At 45.1% G+C, this 23,229-nt stretch overlaps 1 protein-coding gene and 1 long non-coding RNA gene across 8 annotated transcripts in view; both read right to left on the bottom strand.

Annotated features, from left to right (window-relative positions):
* Positions 1-23,229, bottom strand: part of sgip1a (SH3GL interacting endocytic adaptor 1a) — a 55,887-nt gene that overhangs the window by 16,402 nt on the left and 16,256 nt on the right. For 5 of the 7 annotated variants that reach the window (XM_088312431.1, XM_088312432.1, XM_088312438.1 and 2 more), the window contains 12 exons: positions 13,563-13,626; positions 13,257-13,281; positions 13,047-13,067; positions 12,448-12,510; positions 12,260-12,323; positions 11,370-11,545; positions 4,447-4,458; positions 3,615-3,636; positions 3,446-3,521; positions 1,717-1,802; positions 995-1,075; positions 178-252 (listed from right to left, as the gene is read on the bottom strand). In XM_088312431.1, the coding sequence (XP_088168557.1) occupies positions 178-252; positions 995-1,075; positions 1,717-1,802; positions 3,446-3,521; positions 3,615-3,636; positions 4,447-4,458; positions 11,370-11,545; positions 12,260-12,323; positions 12,448-12,510; positions 13,047-13,067; positions 13,257-13,281; positions 13,563-13,626 (765 nt within the window). The remainder of the gene's footprint in view (positions 1-177; positions 253-994; positions 1,076-1,716; positions 1,803-3,445; positions 3,522-3,614; positions 3,637-4,446; positions 4,459-11,369; positions 11,546-12,259; positions 12,324-12,447; positions 12,511-13,046; positions 13,068-13,256; positions 13,282-13,562; positions 13,627-23,229) is intronic. The other 2 variants (XM_088312433.1, XM_088312437.1) reach the window with 2 other exon arrangements.
* LOC148324096 (uncharacterized) lies at positions 18,931-19,471 on the bottom strand. Its single transcript, XR_015846362.1, has 2 exons — positions 19,304-19,471; positions 18,931-19,210 (listed from the first exon to the last, which is right to left on the bottom strand). It is a non-coding gene; the product is annotated as an uncharacterized LOC148324096 (long non-coding RNA).

Consider the following 23,229-nt stretch of genomic DNA (forward strand, 5'->3'; position numbering starts at 1 on the left):
CTGAACAAATCAAAACAATCCGCATTCATCCACTCCCTGATATGCTTCCTGGGTAAGTTCTCCTTTTAATGGCATGATAAATACATTATTTAAACACTGTACACAGAGAATAATACAAGAGAGAAAAAAAATAATTTCTTGAAGTACTAGTGCAAATTAAACACTAAAATGTCTTACCAGTGTCATCCCTAGTGGGAGGGTCAGTTGTGAGAGGAGACGTTGGGACATTCTTGGGTGGAAGTGGTGGTGGAGCTGCAGATATTACCAGTTAAACAATTAGCACAAACGCCTAATGTCGAATCGAAAACGGTAATGTGATGATAATATATTTAAGTTTGAATGATGAGAAGATGTGATCTTAAAGATACCACGAAAAATAAAGAGTAAACGACACCCACAATGAATTAAGTAATGTCCTCTATATATATATATATATATACATATATATATATATATATATATATATTTTTTTTTTTTTTTTAAATGAATTCACCATTGCTGCATAAGTGCTTTTTCTGGAAATTACTTTTCTTCAGGCATTCATTGACTATTTGTAGGCTTCAGCTGGAATTGTAGCATTAGCATGCACTTGCTCGCCTCTGAATGAATTTTAATTTAAAAATGAAAATGAAATCAACATTTTTAATTAATACTACCCTTATACGTGTGGACATAACTTAAAGAACAAAGAAATGTACCAAGAAACATAACCCATGCAACATAGCACAGCCATTACCACACTAAATCAAAAGAAAGATGGGTCCTCAAACTTTCCATTGCACTGTATATGAAAGAAGAAACCCTCCACCAACAAACAATGAGTCTTTTTATAATCAAATGGAAAGGTTTACATCTAATGAGTGTTATAGCTATATACATTGTATTCTTGTTTTAGTAGATGAGGAGGGGGATTGTGAGATGACTTGACGGACATGTGTACAGTGACCAGGGAAATGAAGAGGCATGGCAAATTAGCAAGAAATTCTAAACTTACTTCCTGTGGGGAAGGGTCTTGTCAAAGAGGACTCAGGCTCTGACACAGGAGCCCCCCACACATCAGACTCAGACAAAACCACTTGGTTCAGGAGGAGACAGAAGACCAAATCATGAGAGTTAAAGACTCTCAGATAAAATATAAATTCATTTTGTGGACAAACAGTAGTAGAATTTTTTTAATTCTTTCACTTGTCAATGCAAAATAGTTCATCCATTGCACTGCTATAAATCATTCTTAATCCTCACTCAGAGATGGAACTGAATGAAGAAAGACATTACGCATCAGACGTGAGTAGCTGACACTGGCAGAGCATTGCCCCACACATAAGTCCAATTTATTTCCTGTATAAATAAATGAAATGTGGCAGTTATGCAACAGCAAAGCGCTCCCTTGCAGTCTGCATCAATAAATCCAACAGGATTGAATAGGAGCAGCTGAAAACAGACTCTGCATATAAACAAGCTACACAGTGCAAATAACAAGGCCCCTGAGTGCCACTTTGAATTGTGACCACAGCAAAGACACAGTGACCTAGGGTAGAAGGACGAATGACTATCAGTGTGAGTAAGGAGTCTCGCAGAGAGTTTAAGAGAACAGGATTTGGATGAGCGATACAAAATACTGCATGTAGTTTACACATGCACACACCTACTACCGGGATCAGTAAAAATTACATTGCTACACAAAAGTTAAAAAAAAGGAAAACAAGATGAAATTACCTTCTATTTTCTGTTCTCCAAATGCTGTTTCCAAAGGAGGCCCAAACAAATCTGGAGTTACTTCAGAGGCTGGTGTCTTCTGGCTGCTGCAGGGACAAAAAAGATACGACCATACACAATTTGTGTCATGATTCAGGACAGTATATTGGAATTGAAAATGATTTTGCTGTGCTTGCAGTATCAGCTGTGCTAGAATTAACATTGCATATTGTAAGAAAGTCCCTGCAAAATATCTTTCAAAGCTCGAACACAGTCGTGGTAACGGATAATATTTGCCTGTATTGCACAGAATAAAATATTGTATACAAGGCAGGGGGAGATGGGCCCTTGGGGAAAACGGGGGTTTTCCCGGTGGGCCGAGGCCGGTTCGGTGGTTCGATGGGCCAGCTGGGGCCACAGACCTCAAGACAAAAAAATAGAAGCATCAGAAAAAAATGAGAAAGTATAAACTCTGTTGGCCACTAAGAAGAGGAATAGGACACATTCTCCTCAGATCTATGAAGACCACTATCCGTACCCTCAATTTTAGCTACATAAAAGGACAAAAATCTCCAGTAAAACAGAGGACATTAAGTCTACAACTAGCGTGTTAGGTACACAAGACTGTTGGAATTTGTTCCCCGACAGAATTTTAACCACAGCTCTTCCTGAAGTCCTCCAATTCAATGAAGCAGACTAATCTTACAAACCCAACATAACTTGCATGTTTTATTAAACTTTTGTTAGGCGTGGAAGCCCTGGGAGCATGTAACTCCGGCTTTATGATGTCGTTAGTTCTCAATTCCGACTCTCAGTGGAATTTGAACACACTTTCACGGGAGGTACGAATCTCTCCACATGGCAAAAAAATTAGGCGTTTGTTCAACAAGAAAGAACAAATTTCTGTTCGTAAATTTTGTTTGTATTCAACCACACATTACTTTTTTACAGCGTGAGGCTTTCTCGGGGGAGCTCCTAAGGTACTGGTGTCCTTGCAATGCCAGTTTGTGTTCAGAAATAAGAAAAAAATAAATGCTGTCAAGTGATTACATTTTTTTAACTAATTAACCCCAAAGAAAATTCCATGATTAATTGCGATTAATCATATTTTTCAACTCGAACTTTTTTGTGAAGCTTGTAACAGATATTTAATTGAATATCTCGGAAGTAAGGCAAAATCACCAAATATGAATTAGATTTAATTCAAAGACTGTTCTTATAGCATTCTTTGATTCTTGAATCGATCTACAGAGTCATCTTTGCAGACATTTTTCTTTCTAACTTTGGATTTTTAGTTTGTAAGGCCCAGGGTGTTTTGTTCTGAGTTGATGTTCTAATGATGTACAGCTAATTTGGTACAATATTATGCACGTTATCTTTTAAGTAAATCAAACACTGAGTTAAAAAAAAAATATTTTATATATATATATATATAATATATATATATATATTATATATATAATATATATATATATATATATTATATATATAGTATATATATATATATATATATATATATATATATATATATATATATATATATATATATATATATATATAATATATAACAAACTGTGACATAGAATGTTCTGACACAGACATGACAGCAGCGTTGAACGTACTGAAGGAAACAAATTCATTAAACTGAACAAATAAATCTAAAAAGCTTTTCAAGAAAGTCTGTGGTGCAAACATGGTTGAGGGCAGCCACAGTCATGAACCCCTTGTGCGTGAACCAAGATGTGCATACCTGGGAGTTTGTGATGCAAGAACAGGTGCGGGGGCCACACTGGGAACAACACGTCTTGGTCTGACAATCTCTTCACCTTGGCATAACATTTGTACAATATGTATGTTAGTCTTACATAGCATTCTACAAGCATAAGCTAAACAGGTGGTTAAAAGAATCTGATACTTACTGGAGGTGTTCCTTTTCAACCCCTAAAACAACAAAAAATTTAAGTTTAAAAACCCAAATGCACAAAACCCTAAAATGTCATCAAATACATCAAAATAAAATGACTGAGTCGCTGAAATCTTCAAAGACTACTACTTTTGGATCATAAATATTAATTTATGCAAATGTCAATACAAAAATCCCAAATCAGACATCACTGCGTATAAAATATGAGTGTTAAAATTAAGTACTATACTATTTGCCTAAGCTATACAGATCCCTTAACCAATTATAGCACACAACCAGACAGTGTTAAGTAATACCACTTGCACATTGGACGGCTGAGAAGACAAGGTTTCAAATGACGGAAAAAGAAAAAGGAAATCTTCTGTTGGAGCGGCAACAGAGGAATATTATTGCAGCTGTGCTCTTAAACAGTCATGTCTTCATGTGCATGCATGTATGAAGTCCCCATGGGCAGACCAAGGGGGCAGAGAGGGCACACGAGGAGAAAGAGTGATATGGGAAAGCCTGGGAGCAGAGCAGAGGATGTGAGAACACACGATGGGCAGTGACTGAGGTAAAACATTAAAGAGTCCAGTTGTAGAAATGTAATTGTTTTTTTCCCAGTACTGGGAGCAAGCATGAAACTGTTCGTAATGAAAAACAAGAACACAAAAGTGACCTTGAGAATGTAAAAAAAATAATGAATCATTGTATAACTTATATCCATATGCATCACTTCAGCCACTCATCCCATCTATGAATATTCTCTCGTATTTAGGCAAGAGGAGTCATGTGACGTACTGTGCATATAGCTTGACCAAGGAGAGATGGAGGCAAAGGACACTTACCGGGCTACGTCTCTGTGACCAGCAAAAAGGAAGAGAGAAGAGATACCTGGTCAGAGAGTAACAAATCAGTAACACAGACATCACGTGAATCAGAGGAAGACAGCTGCAGAAATTTGGTGAGGCGGGTCAACGGGGGAATGAGGTTGACAGTGCAAGAAACAAGATCATAGCCGCAACTCTCCAAGATTTTTATTTTTTTTTTGCAAGGTCAGTGCAGCATTATGCGATCAGTCTAAAAAGGTTTGAGCTTCACTAATGGATGGATGCATAAAACACCTCAGTCAGTTCAAATAAATATATAAGTAGCTGAGTGTTGTTTTATCCACACGTTCTTAGATTTTGGAGTGCAATTATGGCCAACAAAACTCGAGAACCAGTAAAAATGGATGTTGGCGAAGTGAGAAATTAGTGACAGTCATTTACAAAGCTTTCTCCTCTGTATATTTGAACGTTCTTATCAAATAACTCGTTTTAAAGTCAACAGTATTCAAGCCATCTATTTTTTTCTTGAATTGCCTTCTTCAACTCCAATTTACATTGAAATTTCGCCCATCATCCTGCGTCACGCCATGCTCGCATTAACCATTTTTCCCTCCCGTCACCTCTCCCTCTTGTGTTTGTTCCACTTGTGCAGTGAGCCATGAGCGATTAGAGTGATGCAACAGGGGGCGGGGCATGATGGAAATGATTCATGCCATTGGATGCTGTGGAACTGGATACAGCCCAACTCTAATTCTCACAACCAATCATTGTCATTCTCACAATGAAAACAGGAAATGATGAAATGAACCTTTTCGCTTCTCTCACTGTCAGTAATCATTAGAAGTGTACAGCCCAGAAAATGTCACCGAAGTGTTTGTTTCAGTTGGCATCGAGAAATAATGTGTGATGTAATAGTAGAACTTGTGTCATTGAAGTGTCATTTAAAATGACACCAATGGCATGTTAGTTGTGTGTTAGTTTCATAAAATAAAAATCAAATATTAAAAATGTTCTAGAAAGGTGAGGGACTCATGCAGCATTTCATAATTCTGACATTGTTTATGTATAAAACTATAATGCAACAAATAATTTAATACATAAATATAAAAAAAAAAGTCTATACAGTATATATTAAGGATTGGTTCATTTCGAACGGGGTTTTCAAACTTATTTTTAATCCATAGCATTCGTACTCTGTGCACTGTTTGCAGCTTTGTTTTCTTTAAGGAATGGCACTGAGATCAAGAATTCAAATGCCATCATCCACTCCGTGAGCCGTCAACTTATCGTAGTTGTGAGGTATGAGTTTCCCAATGTTCCTAGGAGTTTAGTTGGCCCCTGGAAGGGTCACCCATGGCAAACAGGTGCTAGGTGAGGAATCAGACATAACATGCCTCAAAAGTGCCCTAGTCTGGAGATGGCGTGTGACCCCGTTACCATGGGACCATAGGGGTCAGTTGCAATACTTGGGGGTTCAATCCCTACCTCCAGATGCTGTTTCTAGGGACGTAAAACATCACCTCTTTGGCGGTGAAGGAGCCCGAGCTGGAGTGTGCTGTCATCCACTCTGGATTTGCCCATGCAGAGATGTGCTGAGCAGGTGTGGGCATACTTTGCCCCCGGCCTGTACATTGGGTTTTACCCCAGCGGACGGGAGGGTAGCCTCTATCCATCTTGCAGTTTAGAGTACCCAACTTTTTTGGAGTCCTTGGAATGAGTGTTGGAGAGAGCGCTACTGCTGGGAACGCCATCGTTTTGCAGAGGAACTTCGCTGCCCATGTGCGCAATGACAGTGAGAGTGAGTGTGATTGGTAGGAATGGCCCCCTGATCAGAACTCGAGAGGTGTTATGTTGTTGGACTTCTGTGCTCATCGCGGACTGTCCATAATGAACTGCCAGGCGGGAGGAGCTCTGGTTTTAGAAGAGTCAGAAGAGGTGGCTCTGGCATGCCTGCTGGACCCCTCCCTGAGGTGTTGTGGGCACATCCTGCTGGGAAGATGGCGCAGGAATGACTTACTGTAGGACACACTGAAGAGACTTTGTCTCCCGGTTAGCCTGGGAACACCTTTGGTGCGGAGAGGGAAGTCTGGGCTTCCCTGCTAAAGGTGCTGCCTCTCCAACTGACCGTAGATAAGTGGAAGAAAATGGACGGATGGCTGGGAATATTTCATGATGGCAAAATAATTAATGAAGAAGTGAAACACACAGCATGCAAGCTAAAGGCTTACCGGACTCTTCTATAAAGGATATTAGAGGCAACAAAAGAAGGGGAGACAGAAGAGAAATTAGGAAGCAAATGGAATTGTAAAGCATGAATTCCAGTATTCAGTATTAATATAGTCATAGTGTTTGTACACAAAAAAGACACTGCATAAAATATTGGCAATAACAAAAAAAAAGTGTAATACTGAACATGTTACTCATATATTATAAAAAATAATGCATACACAGCATTATGTATGGAAGTACATCTGAACGGCTGTTTGGTGCATAGGCACAAACATGGGGACCTGTCCCGCCCCATCCTAAGGCGGAGAGAGACTACCCTCTCGTCCACTGTGATAAGCCCCAACATATAATCTTGGCAATAATTTTGCTGCCACCAGCCTGGCGCTTCTCAACATGAAATAACTGTGAAAACTGAGGAATGGAGTCCCTCACAATGCTTCTTGAGAGGCTTTATACCAGGCATCACCAAATGGCGGACCGCGGTCCGCATCCGGACCGCGTGATGGTCCGGACCGGACCCATGACCAATCTATGATGATTTTTTTTCAGGGGGCATTCGCAAACGTTGGCGCTGCAATTCTAGTTAATACGGAAAAGGCGTCACTGATTTGAGCCAATCAAATCTTTTGTTTACGATCCACTGCCAATTGCGCAGCAGACTTGAAGAGAGTGCTGCTGACAGTATGCCTTGCTAAAAAGTTAGCAAGGTCGGTGCGTCTTGTTTTAAATGAACGGACGGAGAAATTTAGTTTCGTTCTGGCTGCTGCCGATTCAAAACCAATGTGCATCATATGCTCAGAAACCGTCGCAACATTGCGAAGCGCCACTACAAAACAAAGCACCGCCCTTTTTTGCAAAATTATCCGCTGAAGTTTGAGCTGAGCGCACGCAAAAACATCGAACTTCAAGTGCAGTATAACAGATTTTTACATTTTCGTTTACATCCCAGCGGCATGCAAAGAATGTTCACTAAAAGTATCATGGATTTTGGGGAAACATAAAAAAACCTTCAAGTGATGGGGAAGTTGTGAAGGAGTGCTTAAATGTGGTTGCACAAACATTATTTAAAGGAAAACACAAAGCCCAGACCTACCAAATCCCAATGGCCCTGACTTCGTTCCAACACAGATTTAAGTCACTGGCAGGGCAGTCACGAACTCATTTTTCTCATTAAGAGAAGTTCAAAAAATATTCAAAAGAAAAAGTGGTGTCAAAGCTCATTTTGAATTAGTTTTTCATGAGGACAGCCATTTTTATTGATTGTGTACTGAACATGTTGACCTGTTTTACTTGAATAATTAGGCTTTCCGGTTTTTTTAGGCTGATAACTCTTTCATTTAAAAAAAAAAAAGGTAAAAGATGTTAACTCAATGCTTAGCACTTGATATATTTCTGCAGGAGATATTTTACTGTTTTTTTTTCTGGAAGTGGCACCCTTAAGTTCCTGGAGCCACATTTTCTTGAATGTGAAATAAACGCCTTATATTTGTTTAACTGGCAAAGGTGTTCAATGGGAACATTGCTAAATATTTAGTATATGAGTGCGCTCTGTTGAAAATGACTAAATATTGAAACTATATAAAAATGTGAACATAGGCTAGACATTTCGGGAAGTTGGACTTTGGTTCGGACCTTTTAATTGGAAGAAATTTTAGTCGTGGACCTCTGTGACTTTTAATTGAATACCTCTGCTATATATCCAAGGCCCAATCTGTGTGTACAAGTGAGTCTGACTAGATTTAGTTAGAGCTTCTCAACCTCGCACACCAGCTCGGCTCCTTTCTGCTCAAGAAGTGACATTCAACATCCTTAGAGACAGCTTCAACGGCCGGCATTAAGTCGCTAACGCTCCCCTCTTCTGCCACCACTTAGCTGTCTGCACCCCGACCCCCTTAGCCATTCCCACAGGTGGTGAGCCCATGAGAAGGGGGAACCCTGTTGTCTCTTTGAGCTGTGCCCGACCAGGCCCAATAGGTGCAGGCCTGGTCACCAGGTACAGCCCCAATCCCATTTCTCCAGAGGGGGCCCCTGTGACCCGCGTCTGGGCGAAGGGATACAGTGTCCAATTATTTTTCTCATCATAAGAGGTCTTTGAGTGTTGCTTTGTCTGGTCCCTCACCTAGGATCTGTTTGCCAATGGTAACCCTGCCAGAGGCATAGATCCTCAGTCAACTGAGCTCCTACCATCATTGGGACACACAAAGCCCTTGACGGTCCTCCACAATAAGGTGGCGTCTCAGGGAGGGGCAGCCCCAACATTGAGCTTCAAATTCAACTGAGACATGTCTGGGTCACCAGGCCTGCCAGTTGAAATTCAAGCTGAATTTTTAATTTAATTTTGAATTTGTAGCCAAATGTTCAATTGGATGGTTTCATGGAATCAAATTTTGTGTTACGAATTGTGTCATGGTTGGCACAGTGGATGGCTGGTGACCACATCCACCTCACAGTTCAGAGGTGCAGGGTTTAATTCCGGCTCCGACCTTCCTGTGTGGAGCGTGCATGTTCTCCCCGTGGATGCGTGGGTTTCCTCCGGGTACTCCCGTTTACGCTCAAATTCCAAAAACATGCATAGTAGGTTGTTTGAACGCTCCAAATTGTCCCTAGGTGTGAGTTTGAGCGCTGATGGTTGTTTGTCTATGTGTGCCCTGCGATTGGCTAGCAACCAGTAGGCAATAAAAAAAAAGAACTTTTTTGGACATGAGAGTGATGAGTGTGCAAACTGTTGCAAGCACTAACACAAAATATTTCATAATAAAAATACACGCACATGCACAAAAGCTTATCACGGTCATCTTACGCGCGATCCGTGGTCAACCACTTGGCCACGATTGACGAGTTGGGCTCTCCTTCTCTATGTGCTTTGTGCATATTAATATGCTGCTTTAAAAGAAACATGTTGCAAAACCCGAGCCAAATGTACAGTACAACTCTCATATATCATAAGAGCAATAAATCATCTTATACATAAGTGTCTCCTGCACAATTGCGCACAACGACTGTGAGCATAATAAGTCTGTCACAAATGATCAGCTCAACATAGCTACAGTGACACTGGCTGAACCCAGAGGCCCACATTAATTATTGAGACTCTCAGAGCTCATGTGACTATTGGCAACACATAACAGCTGAATGACACACAGGTTCTGTGTGTCCACTTTCCAAACTGAATTATTCAGGATGGTTACCCAAGCTATCTGCCTTTACTGCTGAATAGTAGATATGACACTTGCGTCACAATTCGTACTCCTAATTTTGGTCCTCATTGACTAACCATTTTGCTCTGCGTTGTTTTGGCAGCGCGTCATCTCCAGATGGGTGTTGTTGTTGTTGTCCTAGATGCTACATAAATGGGAGAATGCTGAGATCACTGGGAACTCTACCAAACTTGTCCGAATGTCTAAACTAAATTAAGACCACAATATTTAGTTGGAAGGAAGTATTATTAAGTTATTTCACGGCTCAGGAGTTGCATTTTCATCTATAATTCAAACTATTAGTTCTTCATGCAGCGAGGCAAGAAAAGCAATACAGCATCTATTCACATTTCTGTTACAATTGTATTTCTAATCATAAGCAGGTTATACTTAAGCATAACTACGACATAACAAATTCATGTACCATTTACTGCATGCGGTACAGTATATACACACTTCCAAAGATGCCACCCAAATCAGAATAAAGGGCATTCTGATTCTGATTTTGATTCAAATGTTTTTTTAATGAACAGGGTTGTCTAAAAGTGACCCACTTGGCCAATATTATTTGCCTTTGTTAGTATTTACAAGTTCCATGGTTCATAAGTGGGTGTCTCTTATTTCCATGCTGAGTGGTTAATTGTGTGACTAAAGACATTTTTTCCCTTTTGGACTTAATATTTAATATTTTTAAGTGGCTGTCTTCCATTGTTTTTCTTGTGTGTGTGTTTTGATCATTTTAAGTGCAGAGAAATTTATTTCACCAGATGCACTACAAATTGGAGTACCTAAGCAGGAAAATCCAATCAAAGGAGGGTTTCCTGTCACATAAAGTTCATTTATGCTCATTTCATTATCTTTGCTACCAAATATTGGTTATATCAACATTCTGTCAGCAAATTTCAAATGCAACGGTGCTAGCTCAACTCAGAGAAATAATGTCTTGTCATTGGGTAATTTGCTCTCACTTACAGGAGTGCTTGCTGTGAGGGCGGAATGACCGCAGAAACAGTTTTGCGTTCATGTGTGGAAAGGGAGCTGCAATTTCATATTTCCAGCATGCATGAGCACCTGCGCACCACTTATGTGCACCTTAACTTATAATTTTCTATAAACATCCAGATTTATTTTGACCATTTCCTTTCAGTTTATGTTAGAGATGCCAACTTTAACATTGCACACACGTACGCAAACAGACAACGCTACCGTGTCCGATCAAACGGTTGACCTACTGATGCTACTCCCCAGCTTGCTCACCAGCTTGTCCATCTTTTCACCCACTTTCCACGATTCGATTATTACTGTTTGTAACTTGAATGGTTACAAGTTAGACCTGATTCACATGCTATTTCTCGACCAGCGTGCCACATTGAAAAAGTGTTTCCCCATGCCTAGCACAACAGAGCTGGAGTAAAGAGGATGAAACGGTGACAAAACCAAGAGTAACTTGCACATGTTCATTAAAAATGCATCATACTGTTTATGGTAATGAAAAATGTCAGGCAAGTTACTTACCATCGGCGAGGGGGATAGAGCAATGTTGCCTATGGAGGCTTTGAGCTCTTCAACTGAGGGCACTGCCACAACTTGATCAGCTGGGAGGGGCTTAATTTTAATTTTGAACTTTTTCCTGTGGTCTTCCTCTTCTTCCGACTCATCAGAAGAGAAGAAATGGGACTTGGGGCAATGTGGTGCACAGGTGTCAAGGAAAAGTGTTCAAATCTTCAAATACTTTAATTGTTCAATTTACAAAAACAGAAAATAAGTCATGTCTTTTTAAGTCAATGTATTTTTGGATGAAAAGTAAAGCAGTGTTATTAGTAGAAAACTGATCTATTTTTGGGCATACTTGACAATAAACACAATGAGTAAAATTATGTCAGTGCAGCATGCTCTCACCCTTGAAAAAAAGCAACAGACTCAATTGTTTTTGGAGAGAAATGCTAAATTTGGACGTGCATGAAACTCGTACAGGTATGGTGATGCTCAAGTGTGTAGAAAACATTACACTTTACTTTTGAATCATGTTAAGCCTTGAAAAACGAGTGACTACATCAAAGGAATCTTATAAAACAGGGTTCTTCAATCCTGTTCCTCGAGGGCCGGTGTCCTGCCCATTTTCCACCTCTCCCTGGTGCAACACACCTGAGCGATCGTTATCTAGCTTCTGCAGACCTTGCTGATTATCTGATCATTTGAATCAGCTGTGTTGCAGCAGAGAGAGATGGAAAACCTGCAGGACACCGGCCCTCGAGGAACAGGGTTGAGGACCCCTGTTATAAAACATGGTTGCATTTAAGTCAGTAAGGTGTTAAAGACAACTGCAAACTGTATGAACAAAATAGGACGATTACTATTGTTCATCCACAGTCAAATAAAATTCATCAAGCAATGTTTGAGGATATTAGCCTGTTCTGCCTCATCTTCAGGTCTGATGCTATAACCCTCTTCATCCACCTCTGGAGAATTCTGAAACGCAATGAATCAATGAAAAGCTCCATTCATGGGAGACATAAATTGTATGATTGACACTGAGCACTTTAAGTTAATCTGTCTATACATTAGGTGTGAAAATTGCTAAGTGGGTTCTTACATATCGTTCCCAGTCAATTTCTCCATAGAATCCATTTGGGGCTCCATTGGTCTTCCTCTGAGACTGAGAAGAGAAGATTGTGAATCACAGGCCTCATCCGGCAATGAAGTTACAAGCATGTAATCATTTCTCGCTGGTGATAATATTTGAGTGCTTACATTGCCCCAAGAATATTTGCTTATTTTGCATTGCTCGCATGACAATAAAACCAATGTGATTTGTCATTTTTGACTAACACCAACATCAGCAATAATAACAATGTGTATCATTTGCAGAGTCTTCTAATAAAGATGATACTGAAAAAACTAGAACCCGTATCTCACTAATCGGCAAAGATTTGAGAGTATTTTAACACATAGCGGATTTTGTTTTATTTCGTCAAGGTTCGCTCAAGGTTGCAAAGATGTTCGCCAGATATTCAAAACAGGTTTAACAGTCTTTGCAACCTTGAACCAAACCTAATGAAAAAACAACTTAGTATGTGCGCAAGCCTTCACTGCTCAGTGAGTTCCCACCTAAAAGAGCCATACAATACAGTACACTGCTCTACTCTACGGGCTAATCTACTTTGAGGACTAGAACGTCAGAGTATTCAGTACCGATTCAACCTCTTGGGGATCCTGGCAAGTAAAAAGGACAAAGAAAATTAAGTATATGTATTTTTAGTACAACAAGTAATTACTATATACCAACACTAAAATTCAGAAAGTTCGGCAAAACAAAACAAAAAAAGGTATAATTTTCCTAAATCAACCTTGATCCACAATTTCTAAATGAAATAATTCATAGATGTACTTTAATGTACTTACACTGCCCTCTCTGTCTGGGGACCCCCTGTATGAAATGAAAGATGAAAGGAGAAAGAAAAACTTAGCTCACATCAGTCCCAACCACTTCAAATGACAGGATCACACAAGTATAATCATGGAGCCTATTAAGAGAGACTTTTTCCTTTGAAATTTGAAAAAAAAAAAGCAAATCTATTTTGTAAGAACACAAACTGACATTGTAATTGGCCCGTCGTCTTTTTTGGACTAACCACAGTCAAACAAGATAGATACTGTAATATGGTCAGGAATCGTAAAGTACAAGCTGGAATGAAGAAGACAACTTACGTTGAGTCATTGTCTTTCTCTTTCTTCCGTATCCCAAAGGCCTTCCTGGTACGTTTTTTCAATCCTGAGAAGGAAGAAGAGGCATCAGTGAGATAATGAACTTGGATTATTAATAGATGAAAACACTGTAGAGGGCAAAGAGTGGCAATGTCTAGCAACTATCAAATATCCGATGTATGCTATGAATTTATGCACAGTGAGACTGACGTTTCATTATTGGTCTTATCGATAGTTTGCACTCCAGTGAAGGCAAACGTTTTCACAGAACTATTTATAGTGTGTGTTCATGGTCGATAAACCGAGCCTTGTGATGCTCAAGGTTGTTGTAATTAAAAAATCAATTAGTATGAGACGAATCTGTCGCGGTTCTACGAACCGTGTGGGAAGGAAGGAGGACCCGGAAGCGACAGGTGAGTGGGAAACAGGGTTTATTGAGGGCTGGAGTGGGGATGCGAGCTGGAGAGAGTTCACCACAAGGCAGGCGTCGTCCAGGACAACGTCGAAGGAAGCCGACGGGCAAGTGCCGGGTGGCGCGGACGAGGGTGCGGTCGAGCGAGACGCGTCGGGAGGCGAAGTCGGGCTGGCGTGGTAGCGCGAAGCACGGCGGAGCGGAGAGCGCTGGCGGGATGTTTGCCGGGCGGGATCTCGGAGGCGCTGGCGTGCGGAGCGGGACCAGACGGGTTCAGGTCGGCTAGAGGGGGGAGACGGCAGAGCAGGGGTCAAGCAAGCACGAGAGCAAGGCGAGTCAGGCGAACGGGAAACAAGACGAGACATGAGCCAGTACCACGTGAGGTGACAAGATAATCCGGCGTCGGACTCCTGGCGTGGCTGGTTCTTAAGCCGGCGCTGATTGCCGGCAACGAGCTGCAGGTGCGCCGGAGCCGACGCCCACTTTCTCCGGAGGAGAGCCTGGCTGGGTGGATCGTGAACCTGTAACAAACAGAACTGCCACGCCCTCCTCCCCGGCCCGAACCGTCACAGTACCCCCCCCCTAACGGACGCCTCCTGGCGTCCTACCCGGCTTGTCCGGGTGAAGTGCGTAAAACTCCCTGATGGGGGCGTCGGTCAAAAACAGTTTTCGGGAGATCCAGGAGCGCTCCTCCGGACCGTAACCCTCCCAGTCCACCAGGTACTGGTAGCCCCGGCCCCGGCGCCGAACGTCCAGGACTTTTGCCACCGTGTAAGCCGGGTGGTCGTCTATTATCATGGGGGGTGGGGGGGGTGCCGCCGGAGGGCTCAGAGGGCTGGAGGATACCGGTTTGAGGAGGGAGACATGGAATGTGGGGTGAATCTTCAGGGAGTCGGGAAGTTTGAGTCGAACAGAGCATGGGTTGATGATTCTTTCGACGGGAAAGGGACCGATAAAGCGAGGAGCCAGCTTACGAGACTCGACTTGTAGGGGAAGATCGCGTGAGGAGAGCCACACCATTTGGCCAGGCACGTAGTCCGGGGCTGGGGACCGACGGCGATCAGCCAGTCGCTTGGTCCTCTGGGCTGTTCGAATGAGGGCGGCCCTCGCTTCGGCCCACACCCCCCGGATCCGGCGGAGATGCTCCTCCACGGAAGGAATGGCCACGGTATGCTCCTGGTCCTTGAAGAGAGGTGGTTGGTAACCGAAACAGACCATGAAGGGAGACATACCTGTGGCCGTGGTGGAGAGGGAGTTATGGGCGTACTCGACCCAGGGTAGTGCGTCGCTCCAGGAGTCCGGGTTGCGGGCCACCACGCATCGGAGGGCGGCTTCCAGGTCCTGGTTGGCCCGCTCCGTCTGGCCGTTGGATTGGGGGTGGTAGCCCGAGGAGAGACTGGCGGTGGCCCCGACTGCCTTGCAGAATTCCTGCCAAACTTGTGAAGCGAACTGGGGGCCCCGGTCGGACACGATGTCCTCCGGGATGCCGTGGGGTCGGAAAACGTGTTGGGTGACGAGTTTGGCGGTCTCAAGCGCGGTGGGCAGCTTGGGCAGGGGGACGTAGTGGACGCTTTTGGAAAACCTGTCGACCAGGGTGAGGATGACTGTGTGTCCGTTGGACGGAGGGAGACCGGTAACAAAGTCCAGGGCGATGTGCGACCATGGACGGCTTGGAATCGGCAGGGGCTGGAGGAGGCCGGCGGGGACCGCGTGGGAGGCCTTTCCGCGGGCGCAGACGGAGCAGGCTCGCACGAATTCCCGGGTATCCTTAGCCATCCGGGGCCACCAGAAACGCTGCTGGAGGAAGCGGAGAGTGCGTGCCACCCCCGGGTGGCAGGTGAGTGTGGATGAGTGCCCCCATTGCAGTACCTGTGACCGCACGGTGTCGGGAACGAACAAGCGGTCGGAAGGGACTGGGCGCGGGTCTGGTTGCTGCTCCTGAGCGTTGCGGACGACCTGCTCGATGTCCCAGGTGGCCGCCCCCAGTAGACAGGCCGCGGGAAGAATGGGCTCCGGAGCGTCAGGGCTGGCAGGGGGCGAGAACTGACGTGAGAGGGCGTCCGCCTTCCCATTGTTCGAGCCGGGGCGGAAGGAGAGGGTAAAATTGAAACGGCTCAAGAACAAGTTCCAGCGTGCCTGGCGGGGGTTGAGTCTCTTGGCGGACTGCAGGTATGCCAGGTTTTTGTGGTCGGTCCAGACCAAAAAAGGGGTCGAGGTGCCCTCGAGCCAGTGCCGCCACTCCTGGAGAGCCCATACCACCGCGAGGAGTTCTCGATTGCCCACGTCGTAGTTTCGCTCGGCGGGGGATAGGCGCCTGGAAAAGAAGGCACACGGATGGACTACCTGGGTGCCGGGATCCCGCTGGGAGAGGACGGCCCCCGCCCCGGTGTCGGAGGCGTCCACCTCCACGATGAACTGGAGAGCGGGGTCTGGGTGCCGGAGTACGGGGGCGCTGGTGAAGGCCTTCTTCAGGTGGGTGAAGGCCTGGGCGGCCGCCGGGGTCCACTGGAATGTGGTGGCTGTGGACGTAAGCGCGGTGAGTGGACTGGCGACCTTACTGTAGTCCCGGATGAAACGGCGGTAGAAATTTGCGAATCCGAGAAAACGTTGCAGCTCCTTCCGGGTGGTGGGCTGGGGCCACTCCGCCACGGCCTGGATCTTGGCCGGGTCGGGGCGAAGTTGCCCCCTGGCGATGATGTAGCCAAGGAAGGGCACCGAAGGGACGTGGAACTCGCATTTCTCGGGCTTCACGTAGAGGCGGTTCTCCAGGAGGCGCTGGAGGACCAGTCGGACATGCCGGCGGTGATCTGCGAGAGAGCGGGAGAATATGAGGATGTCGTCGAGGTATATGAATACGAACCGGTTGAGCATGTCGCGGAAAACGTCCGTCATGAGGGTCTGGAAGACGGCGGGGGCGTTGGTAAGTCCGAAAGGCATCACCAGATACTCAAAGTGCCCCAATGGTGTGTTGAATGCCGTCTTCCACTCGTCCCCCTCCCTGATGCGGACCAGGTGGTACGCATTTCGTAAGTCCAACTTTGAGAAAATCTGGGCCTCACATAGGGGTTCGAACGACGGGTCGATGAGGGGGAGCGAAGACTTGTTTTTGACCGTTATTTGGTTTAATGGTTTGAAGTCAATGCAGGGGCGGAGCGAGGCGTCCTTCTTTTTTACGAAAAAGAAGCCCGCGCCCAGAGGAGAAGACGAGGGACGGATGAGACCGGTCGCAAGTGACTCCCGGATGTACGTCTCCATGGCCTCCTTCTCTGGCCTGGAGATGTTGTATAGCCGGGTGTTGGGCAGGGGGGCCCCCGGGAGGAGGTCGATGGCGCAGTCGTACGGACGATGGGGGGGGAGGGTACGGGCAAGGTCCTTGTTGAAGACCTGCGCCAGGTCGTGGTAGTCCGGGGGAACGGAGGAGACGTCAGGGGGAGGGGGGGGGGGGAAGCGTAGAGGAAGGGGGCGGATCCGCTGAACGCAGGCAGTGGGAGTGGCAGAACTCACTCCATCCTGTCAGCACGCACCTCCTCCAATCGATGGTGGGATTGTGGGTCTGGAGCCAGGGGAACCCTAAGACCAGGGGGACCTGGGGAGAGTGAATCAGAAAAAATCTGATGGACTCCCGGTGATTTCCAGAGACGATGAGGGTCAGGGGAGCGGTCTGTTGGGAGACCCGGGCGATGAGATGTCCGTCCAGCGCGACCACTCTTCGGGGAGACAGAATGGGTTCCATGGTGATGCCGAGCTGGCGGGCAAGGGTCAGGTCCAAGAAGCTGCCGTCGGCCCCCGAGTCGACCAGCGCGGTGACCGAGCGGGGGGTGTGTGGACCCAGCAGCCGGGCGGAGATGGACATCCGGGAAGAAGAGCCAGAAGCGGAGACCAGCAGGCTCGGCGTTGGGCTCTCCCTCAGCGACGAGCCTGCTCTTTTGGGTTACTGGGACAGTGGATCAAGAAGTGGCCGGAGAGGCCGCAATACAGGCAGAGCTGATGGGACCGACGGCGCTGGCGCTCCAGAGGGTCCAGAGTAGTTCTTCCTACCTGCATCGGTTCCTCCGCGCCGGTGGATAGCTGAACCGGCGATGGCGAGCGAACCTCGGGTCGGGGAATGGCTGCCCGGGCGGCGACTCTGGCGGGGCGTCGGAAACGATCAGCCTGCCGGTCCCGCAACCGATGGTCCACCTTGATGGCCAGGGCGATTAGTTCTTCGAGCGTCGTGGTTTCGTCTCGGATCGCCAGCTCGTCCTTGAGGGCGTCGGTCAACCCGTTGAGAAACGCCTCGCGGAGAGCCGGCTCGTTCCAACGGCTCTCGTGGGCCAGGATGCGGAATTCCACCGAGAAATCGGCCGCGGAGCGGGAACCCTGTCGGAGGGAGAGGAGCCGGCGGGACGCCTCGCGCCCCTGCACCGGGTGGTCGAAGACACGGCGTAACTCCTGGCTGAAATCCGCGTAAGTAGACATCGCAGGAGACGCCGCCTCCCACAATGCGGTTGCCCACTTGGCGGCGCGGCCGCGAAGCAAGTTGATGGTATAGGCGATCCTGGCCCGCTCGGTAGCGTAACTGTGGGGCTGGAGGTCGAAAACCAGGGAAGTGCTGAGTAAGAATTGGCTACACGAGCCCAAGTCCCCGGAGTAGGGTTCGGGAGTAGGAACGTGGGGCTCTCGACCGCCCGCATAATGCAATGCGGCGGCCGGGGGGGCCAGGGTCGCGTCCCTGGGGAGGTTGGAGGGGGGAGCGAGTGAACCCACCTGGTTAGAGAGGTGCGAGAGCTGGTGTTGGATGGCCTGGAGGGAGCCCGGAACTTCCTGCAGCATTCGATCATGGCGCTCGAGCACGCTGCCCTGGTGGGCAAGCGCTTCGCCCAGGGGGTCCGTGGTCGCGGGGTCCATTAACTTGGCCGGATTATTCTGTCGCGGTTCTACGAACCGTGTGGGAAGGAAGGAGGACCCGGAAGCGACAGGTGAGTGGGAAACAGGGTTTATTGAGGGCTGGAGTGGGGATGCGAGCTGGAGAGAGTTCACCACAAGGCAGGCGTCGTCCAGGACAACGTCGAAGGAAGCCGACGGGCAAGTGCCGGGTGGCGCGGACGAGGGTGCGGTCGAGCGAGACGCGTCGGGAGGCGAAGTCGGGCTGGCGTGGTAGCGCGAAGCACGGCGGAGCGGAGAGCGCTGGCGGGATGTTTGCCGGGCGGGATCTCGGAGGCGCTGGCGTGCGGAGCGGGACCAGACGGGTTCAGGTCGGCTAGAGGGGGGAGACGGCAGAGCAGGGGTCAAGCAAGCACGAGAGCAAGGCGAGTCAGGCGAACGGGAAACAAGACGAGACATGAGCCAGTACCACGTGAGGTGACAAGATAATCCGGCGTCGGACTCCTGGCGTGGCTGGTTCTTAAGCCGGCGCTGATTGCCGGCAACGAGCTGCAGGTGCGCCGGAGCCGACGCCCACTTTCTCCGGAGGAGAGCCTGGCTGGGTGGATCGTGAACCTGTAACAAACAGAACTGCCACGCCCTCCTCCCCGGCCCGAACCGTCACAGAATCAATGTAAACAGAGTTTTAGATGGCTGAATAACTCCAATTGGGCATTAAGGAATCTGAAAAAAATGTGAATACAATTACACAAAACCTCACTCTTTAAAAACATTTGTAAAGAGCGGGCTTCGTATTTTTACTCATTTTGCTAGCTTGCGAGTTTAATATTAGCGTAATGCGAGAGAGAATTAGCATCTTGACATGAGTCAAGAATCCATCATAGACGCATGTAACAGCGATAAGCACTTTTCAAAATAAAATATTTGTCAGTCTCGAATAATAAATAAACCGTAACTACAGCAATTTTGTAATTGTGGAGTGTATTAATTGTAATCGAATTTAAATTAATTCCAGAGCCCTATAATATCACCAATAAGATATGTTTATAACGATATATTTTGAGGGCTAAGAATTTGAACCACCTCTCCATTACATGGTTTAATACATTAAAAAAACACATTTTAAGCTGACAAAAACAACACACATATTGAAAGACTGAGGCTATTTAAAGAAGCTATCACAATTCACAAACACAATCCTACTTTAAAAGTGTTATTTCATCACATTATTTTTATGAATTTTCCTCCGTCCCATTTGATTCCCTCAAAATGAGTTGAATATAAAATAACAGTCACCTTTTTGAAACTTAAATTCCAATATATTTTGAGTTCATCCCCATTATCTTTAAGATGAATTGGCATCAATACCCAAGAGCCACTCTTACCCCAGATGAAAGCCCAATTGTCACCCTCCATCTCTTCTTTGCTACTATAACTGTCATTCTTCGTCGTCCTCAACTGACAATGACCGAACGCCGTCTAAGCAACCTATCCCATCTCATGCACTCTCTCAACTCCACGCTTGCACATACACCGTGAACTGCATGCAAGGAACCGATGCTACCTTATACCAATCAAGTACTGTAACACACACCCATACCCGCACACACACACACACACACACGCACTCACACAAGTAACACAATGCCAAAGTTAACCCGTGTATGTAACAAAGACTTGTCACATACTAGTAAAAATGCAATTTCCCATATTTGGACACATTTTTAATATAGCACACATAACTTTACAGCCCAGAGGGCTATATATATATATATATATATATATATATATATATATATATATATATATATATATATATATATATACATATATATATATATATATATAGCGTTTAACTAAAAAGTATCGGAGAGTAACAAAATCAATCAAACAATACTTTGCTTTTCATGAACAACAACTTAATCCAAACAGTAAGCATCATTAAGCATCTTAAATTCTCATCAAACAGAAATATTTAATATCTAATATAGCAGAATGAATGTAATTGTAAATTGTAAAACAGCTAAATCTCACTGCATAGAAGTTGATTTGAAATAACGTTTTGAATCATTGCGGCACAATATAAGAAAGAGATATGATGACGTAATTACTTCCGCTCAGAAGGATGCAGGCAAAAGTGCTAATGCAATTTAGCAGTTTCCTATTGAGAAGCAGTAATTTGATTGTCTAAAAAAAGATAAATTAAGGTAGACATTGAACCATACTTACAACCTTATATAGACATGTTATGATGTTACACTTAGGTAATCCCATCCTTTACATATTTTAGAGTACAAATTGACGCAAAAAGAGAAAAGAAGCCATAGAATTGACCCAACATAGAGACCAGTAGAATGTGATCATTAAAGCGATAATTGGCCAATACTTTAACCTACAGGAAGGGCTTGGCACACTTGTAAATAAAAAGAGCCGCCTTAAAACACTAAATGAACCTCATTCCCACAATTAAATTGGATACAGAGGCAAAAGGACAATGCAAATATCCACTCTAATTTTAAAGCACTTGGCTGTTGACAAAAAAAAAAATCACAAATTTAACAGCTATTCAAAAGTGCATGAGGTTTCACTTACAAAAAAAATACATATCCAATTTCAAGATAGCGAGACCCTGCCGGCCGCCACGTTATATTACAAATACAGTTTATACAGTATCCATATAGAGTGTTTTACAACAATACTTAACGAGCTATGATGTCATAAGTACCTGCGGGTGAAACAGTGCAGCATGCACACACTGTCACCAAAATGCACGCAAGCAATGGATTGTAATATCTGTTCATTGTTTGGTGTATGTGAGGGCCGCATCAGTTGAGTCGTGGGTGACGCCATTGAGAGGGGTCGAGCCAGGTTAAGGAAGATTGGCTCGGGAATTGAGTCTGAATGTGGAGAGTGTGGGCGTGAGTTGTGGCCTTCAGCAGCTCCTGTATAAAAGTGTTTTATTCGTTATTGTTTTTGGTTATTAAAACAGATTCCATCACCGACAAAGAGCATCCTTGACCACTGGGACGGCCATTACAGTACTTAACGTAGCGCGCCGGATACTGTCAGTGAATGGCGGCAAGACAGCCTCTTAAAATACTCACATCACTCTCCTTTTTTTTTCTTACTAGTTAAGTTAGATGGCTGCAAATGTGGCAAAGCACAGATCCAGATGTAGAATCAGCTATTTATTTTTTTGGGGGCTTTCTATTTTGTTCAAGCCATTCCTTGGACTAAGGCTTGCTGACCTGAAATGCATAAAACATGTACACACTGCAGTAAAATGGCTTGATTATTTGAAGAGGATAAAATGAAAAATATTTCCTAATAAAGGGAATAAAGGGAATATTAAAAGGCAGAACTTTTATTTCATTGTACTGATTGATGAAATGAAATGGAAACCCGACACAGTGCCCAGCTCTGATCACAACGCGTGGGTCCAAAGGAGGCAGAGCCTGCCCAACAAGACGCTCGAGGCATAGACTTCTAAAACAATACTTTTTATCACTGTGGTGCTCACGACTCAGTGTGGGACAACCACACTTGAAATTTTTGTGAGCAGAAAATCACGTAGGGCTGGGCAATATAACCTAAAATCAATATCGCGGTAAATCTGGCAATTTTACCTCGATAACGATAAATGCACGATAAATTCCCCCTGAGGACCAAAATCAAAATAAATGCAGGAAATGCATATTAACTGCTTTTTTTTATTGACCAACTGGTACACATTACTTTCAGTGAAAAATAAAAGTACAAAAAACATTTGTATAAACATTCCAAATAGCTTGCTTTGCATGATTTGAACAATGTCACAAGAACAGGAGAAAAAGGGTACCTCTCACAAAATCTTTTTCTGCAAATAGATTGCGCCGAGATGCTGTAATGCCATTTGCAAAAGCCTAGATTTGTGTAAAGGTATCTTGTAAACAATATAAATAATGCCATGTGCAAGGGAGCTAGTCACCTGTAAGCAAAATGCTAAATAGAATGAAAAAAATGTCAATGGAATGCCAGTGCCAAATAAACAAGTGTGCATGATCAGGAAAATGTGCCGTCTCGAGTACTCCGGTGCGCGGTCGCCACTTGTCGTCTATGTACTGCACATTCAGGCTCAAACAGGGATCCATGCTGCGACTCGACCACAAGTCGGATGTGGATGCAAAATGCTTGACATGTGGATGCAAAATGCTTGACGTGTCTCCGCTACCGTCCCGATCTCGTCCATATCGGGAAGTGCTGCTTGCGGCAAATATTTTCGTACCTCTTGTCGGCTTCTTTCATGAGGCGTTTAAATCCTGTGCGTTCCACTGTAACTAGAGGAGCTCTATCTTTAGAGCTATGTGCTAGGCTATCGCGTCCACCACTGAGACGTTCTCTCGTATGGTGTCGCCT

Source organism: Idiotropiscis lumnitzeri, chromosome 13 (assembly GCF_059441095.1).
Source record: "Idiotropiscis lumnitzeri isolate Australia: NSW breed Sydney's pygmy pipehorse chromosome 13, RoL_Ilum_1.0, whole genome shotgun sequence".
Lineage (NCBI taxonomy): Eukaryota > Metazoa > Chordata > Actinopteri > Syngnathiformes > Syngnathidae > Idiotropiscis > Idiotropiscis lumnitzeri.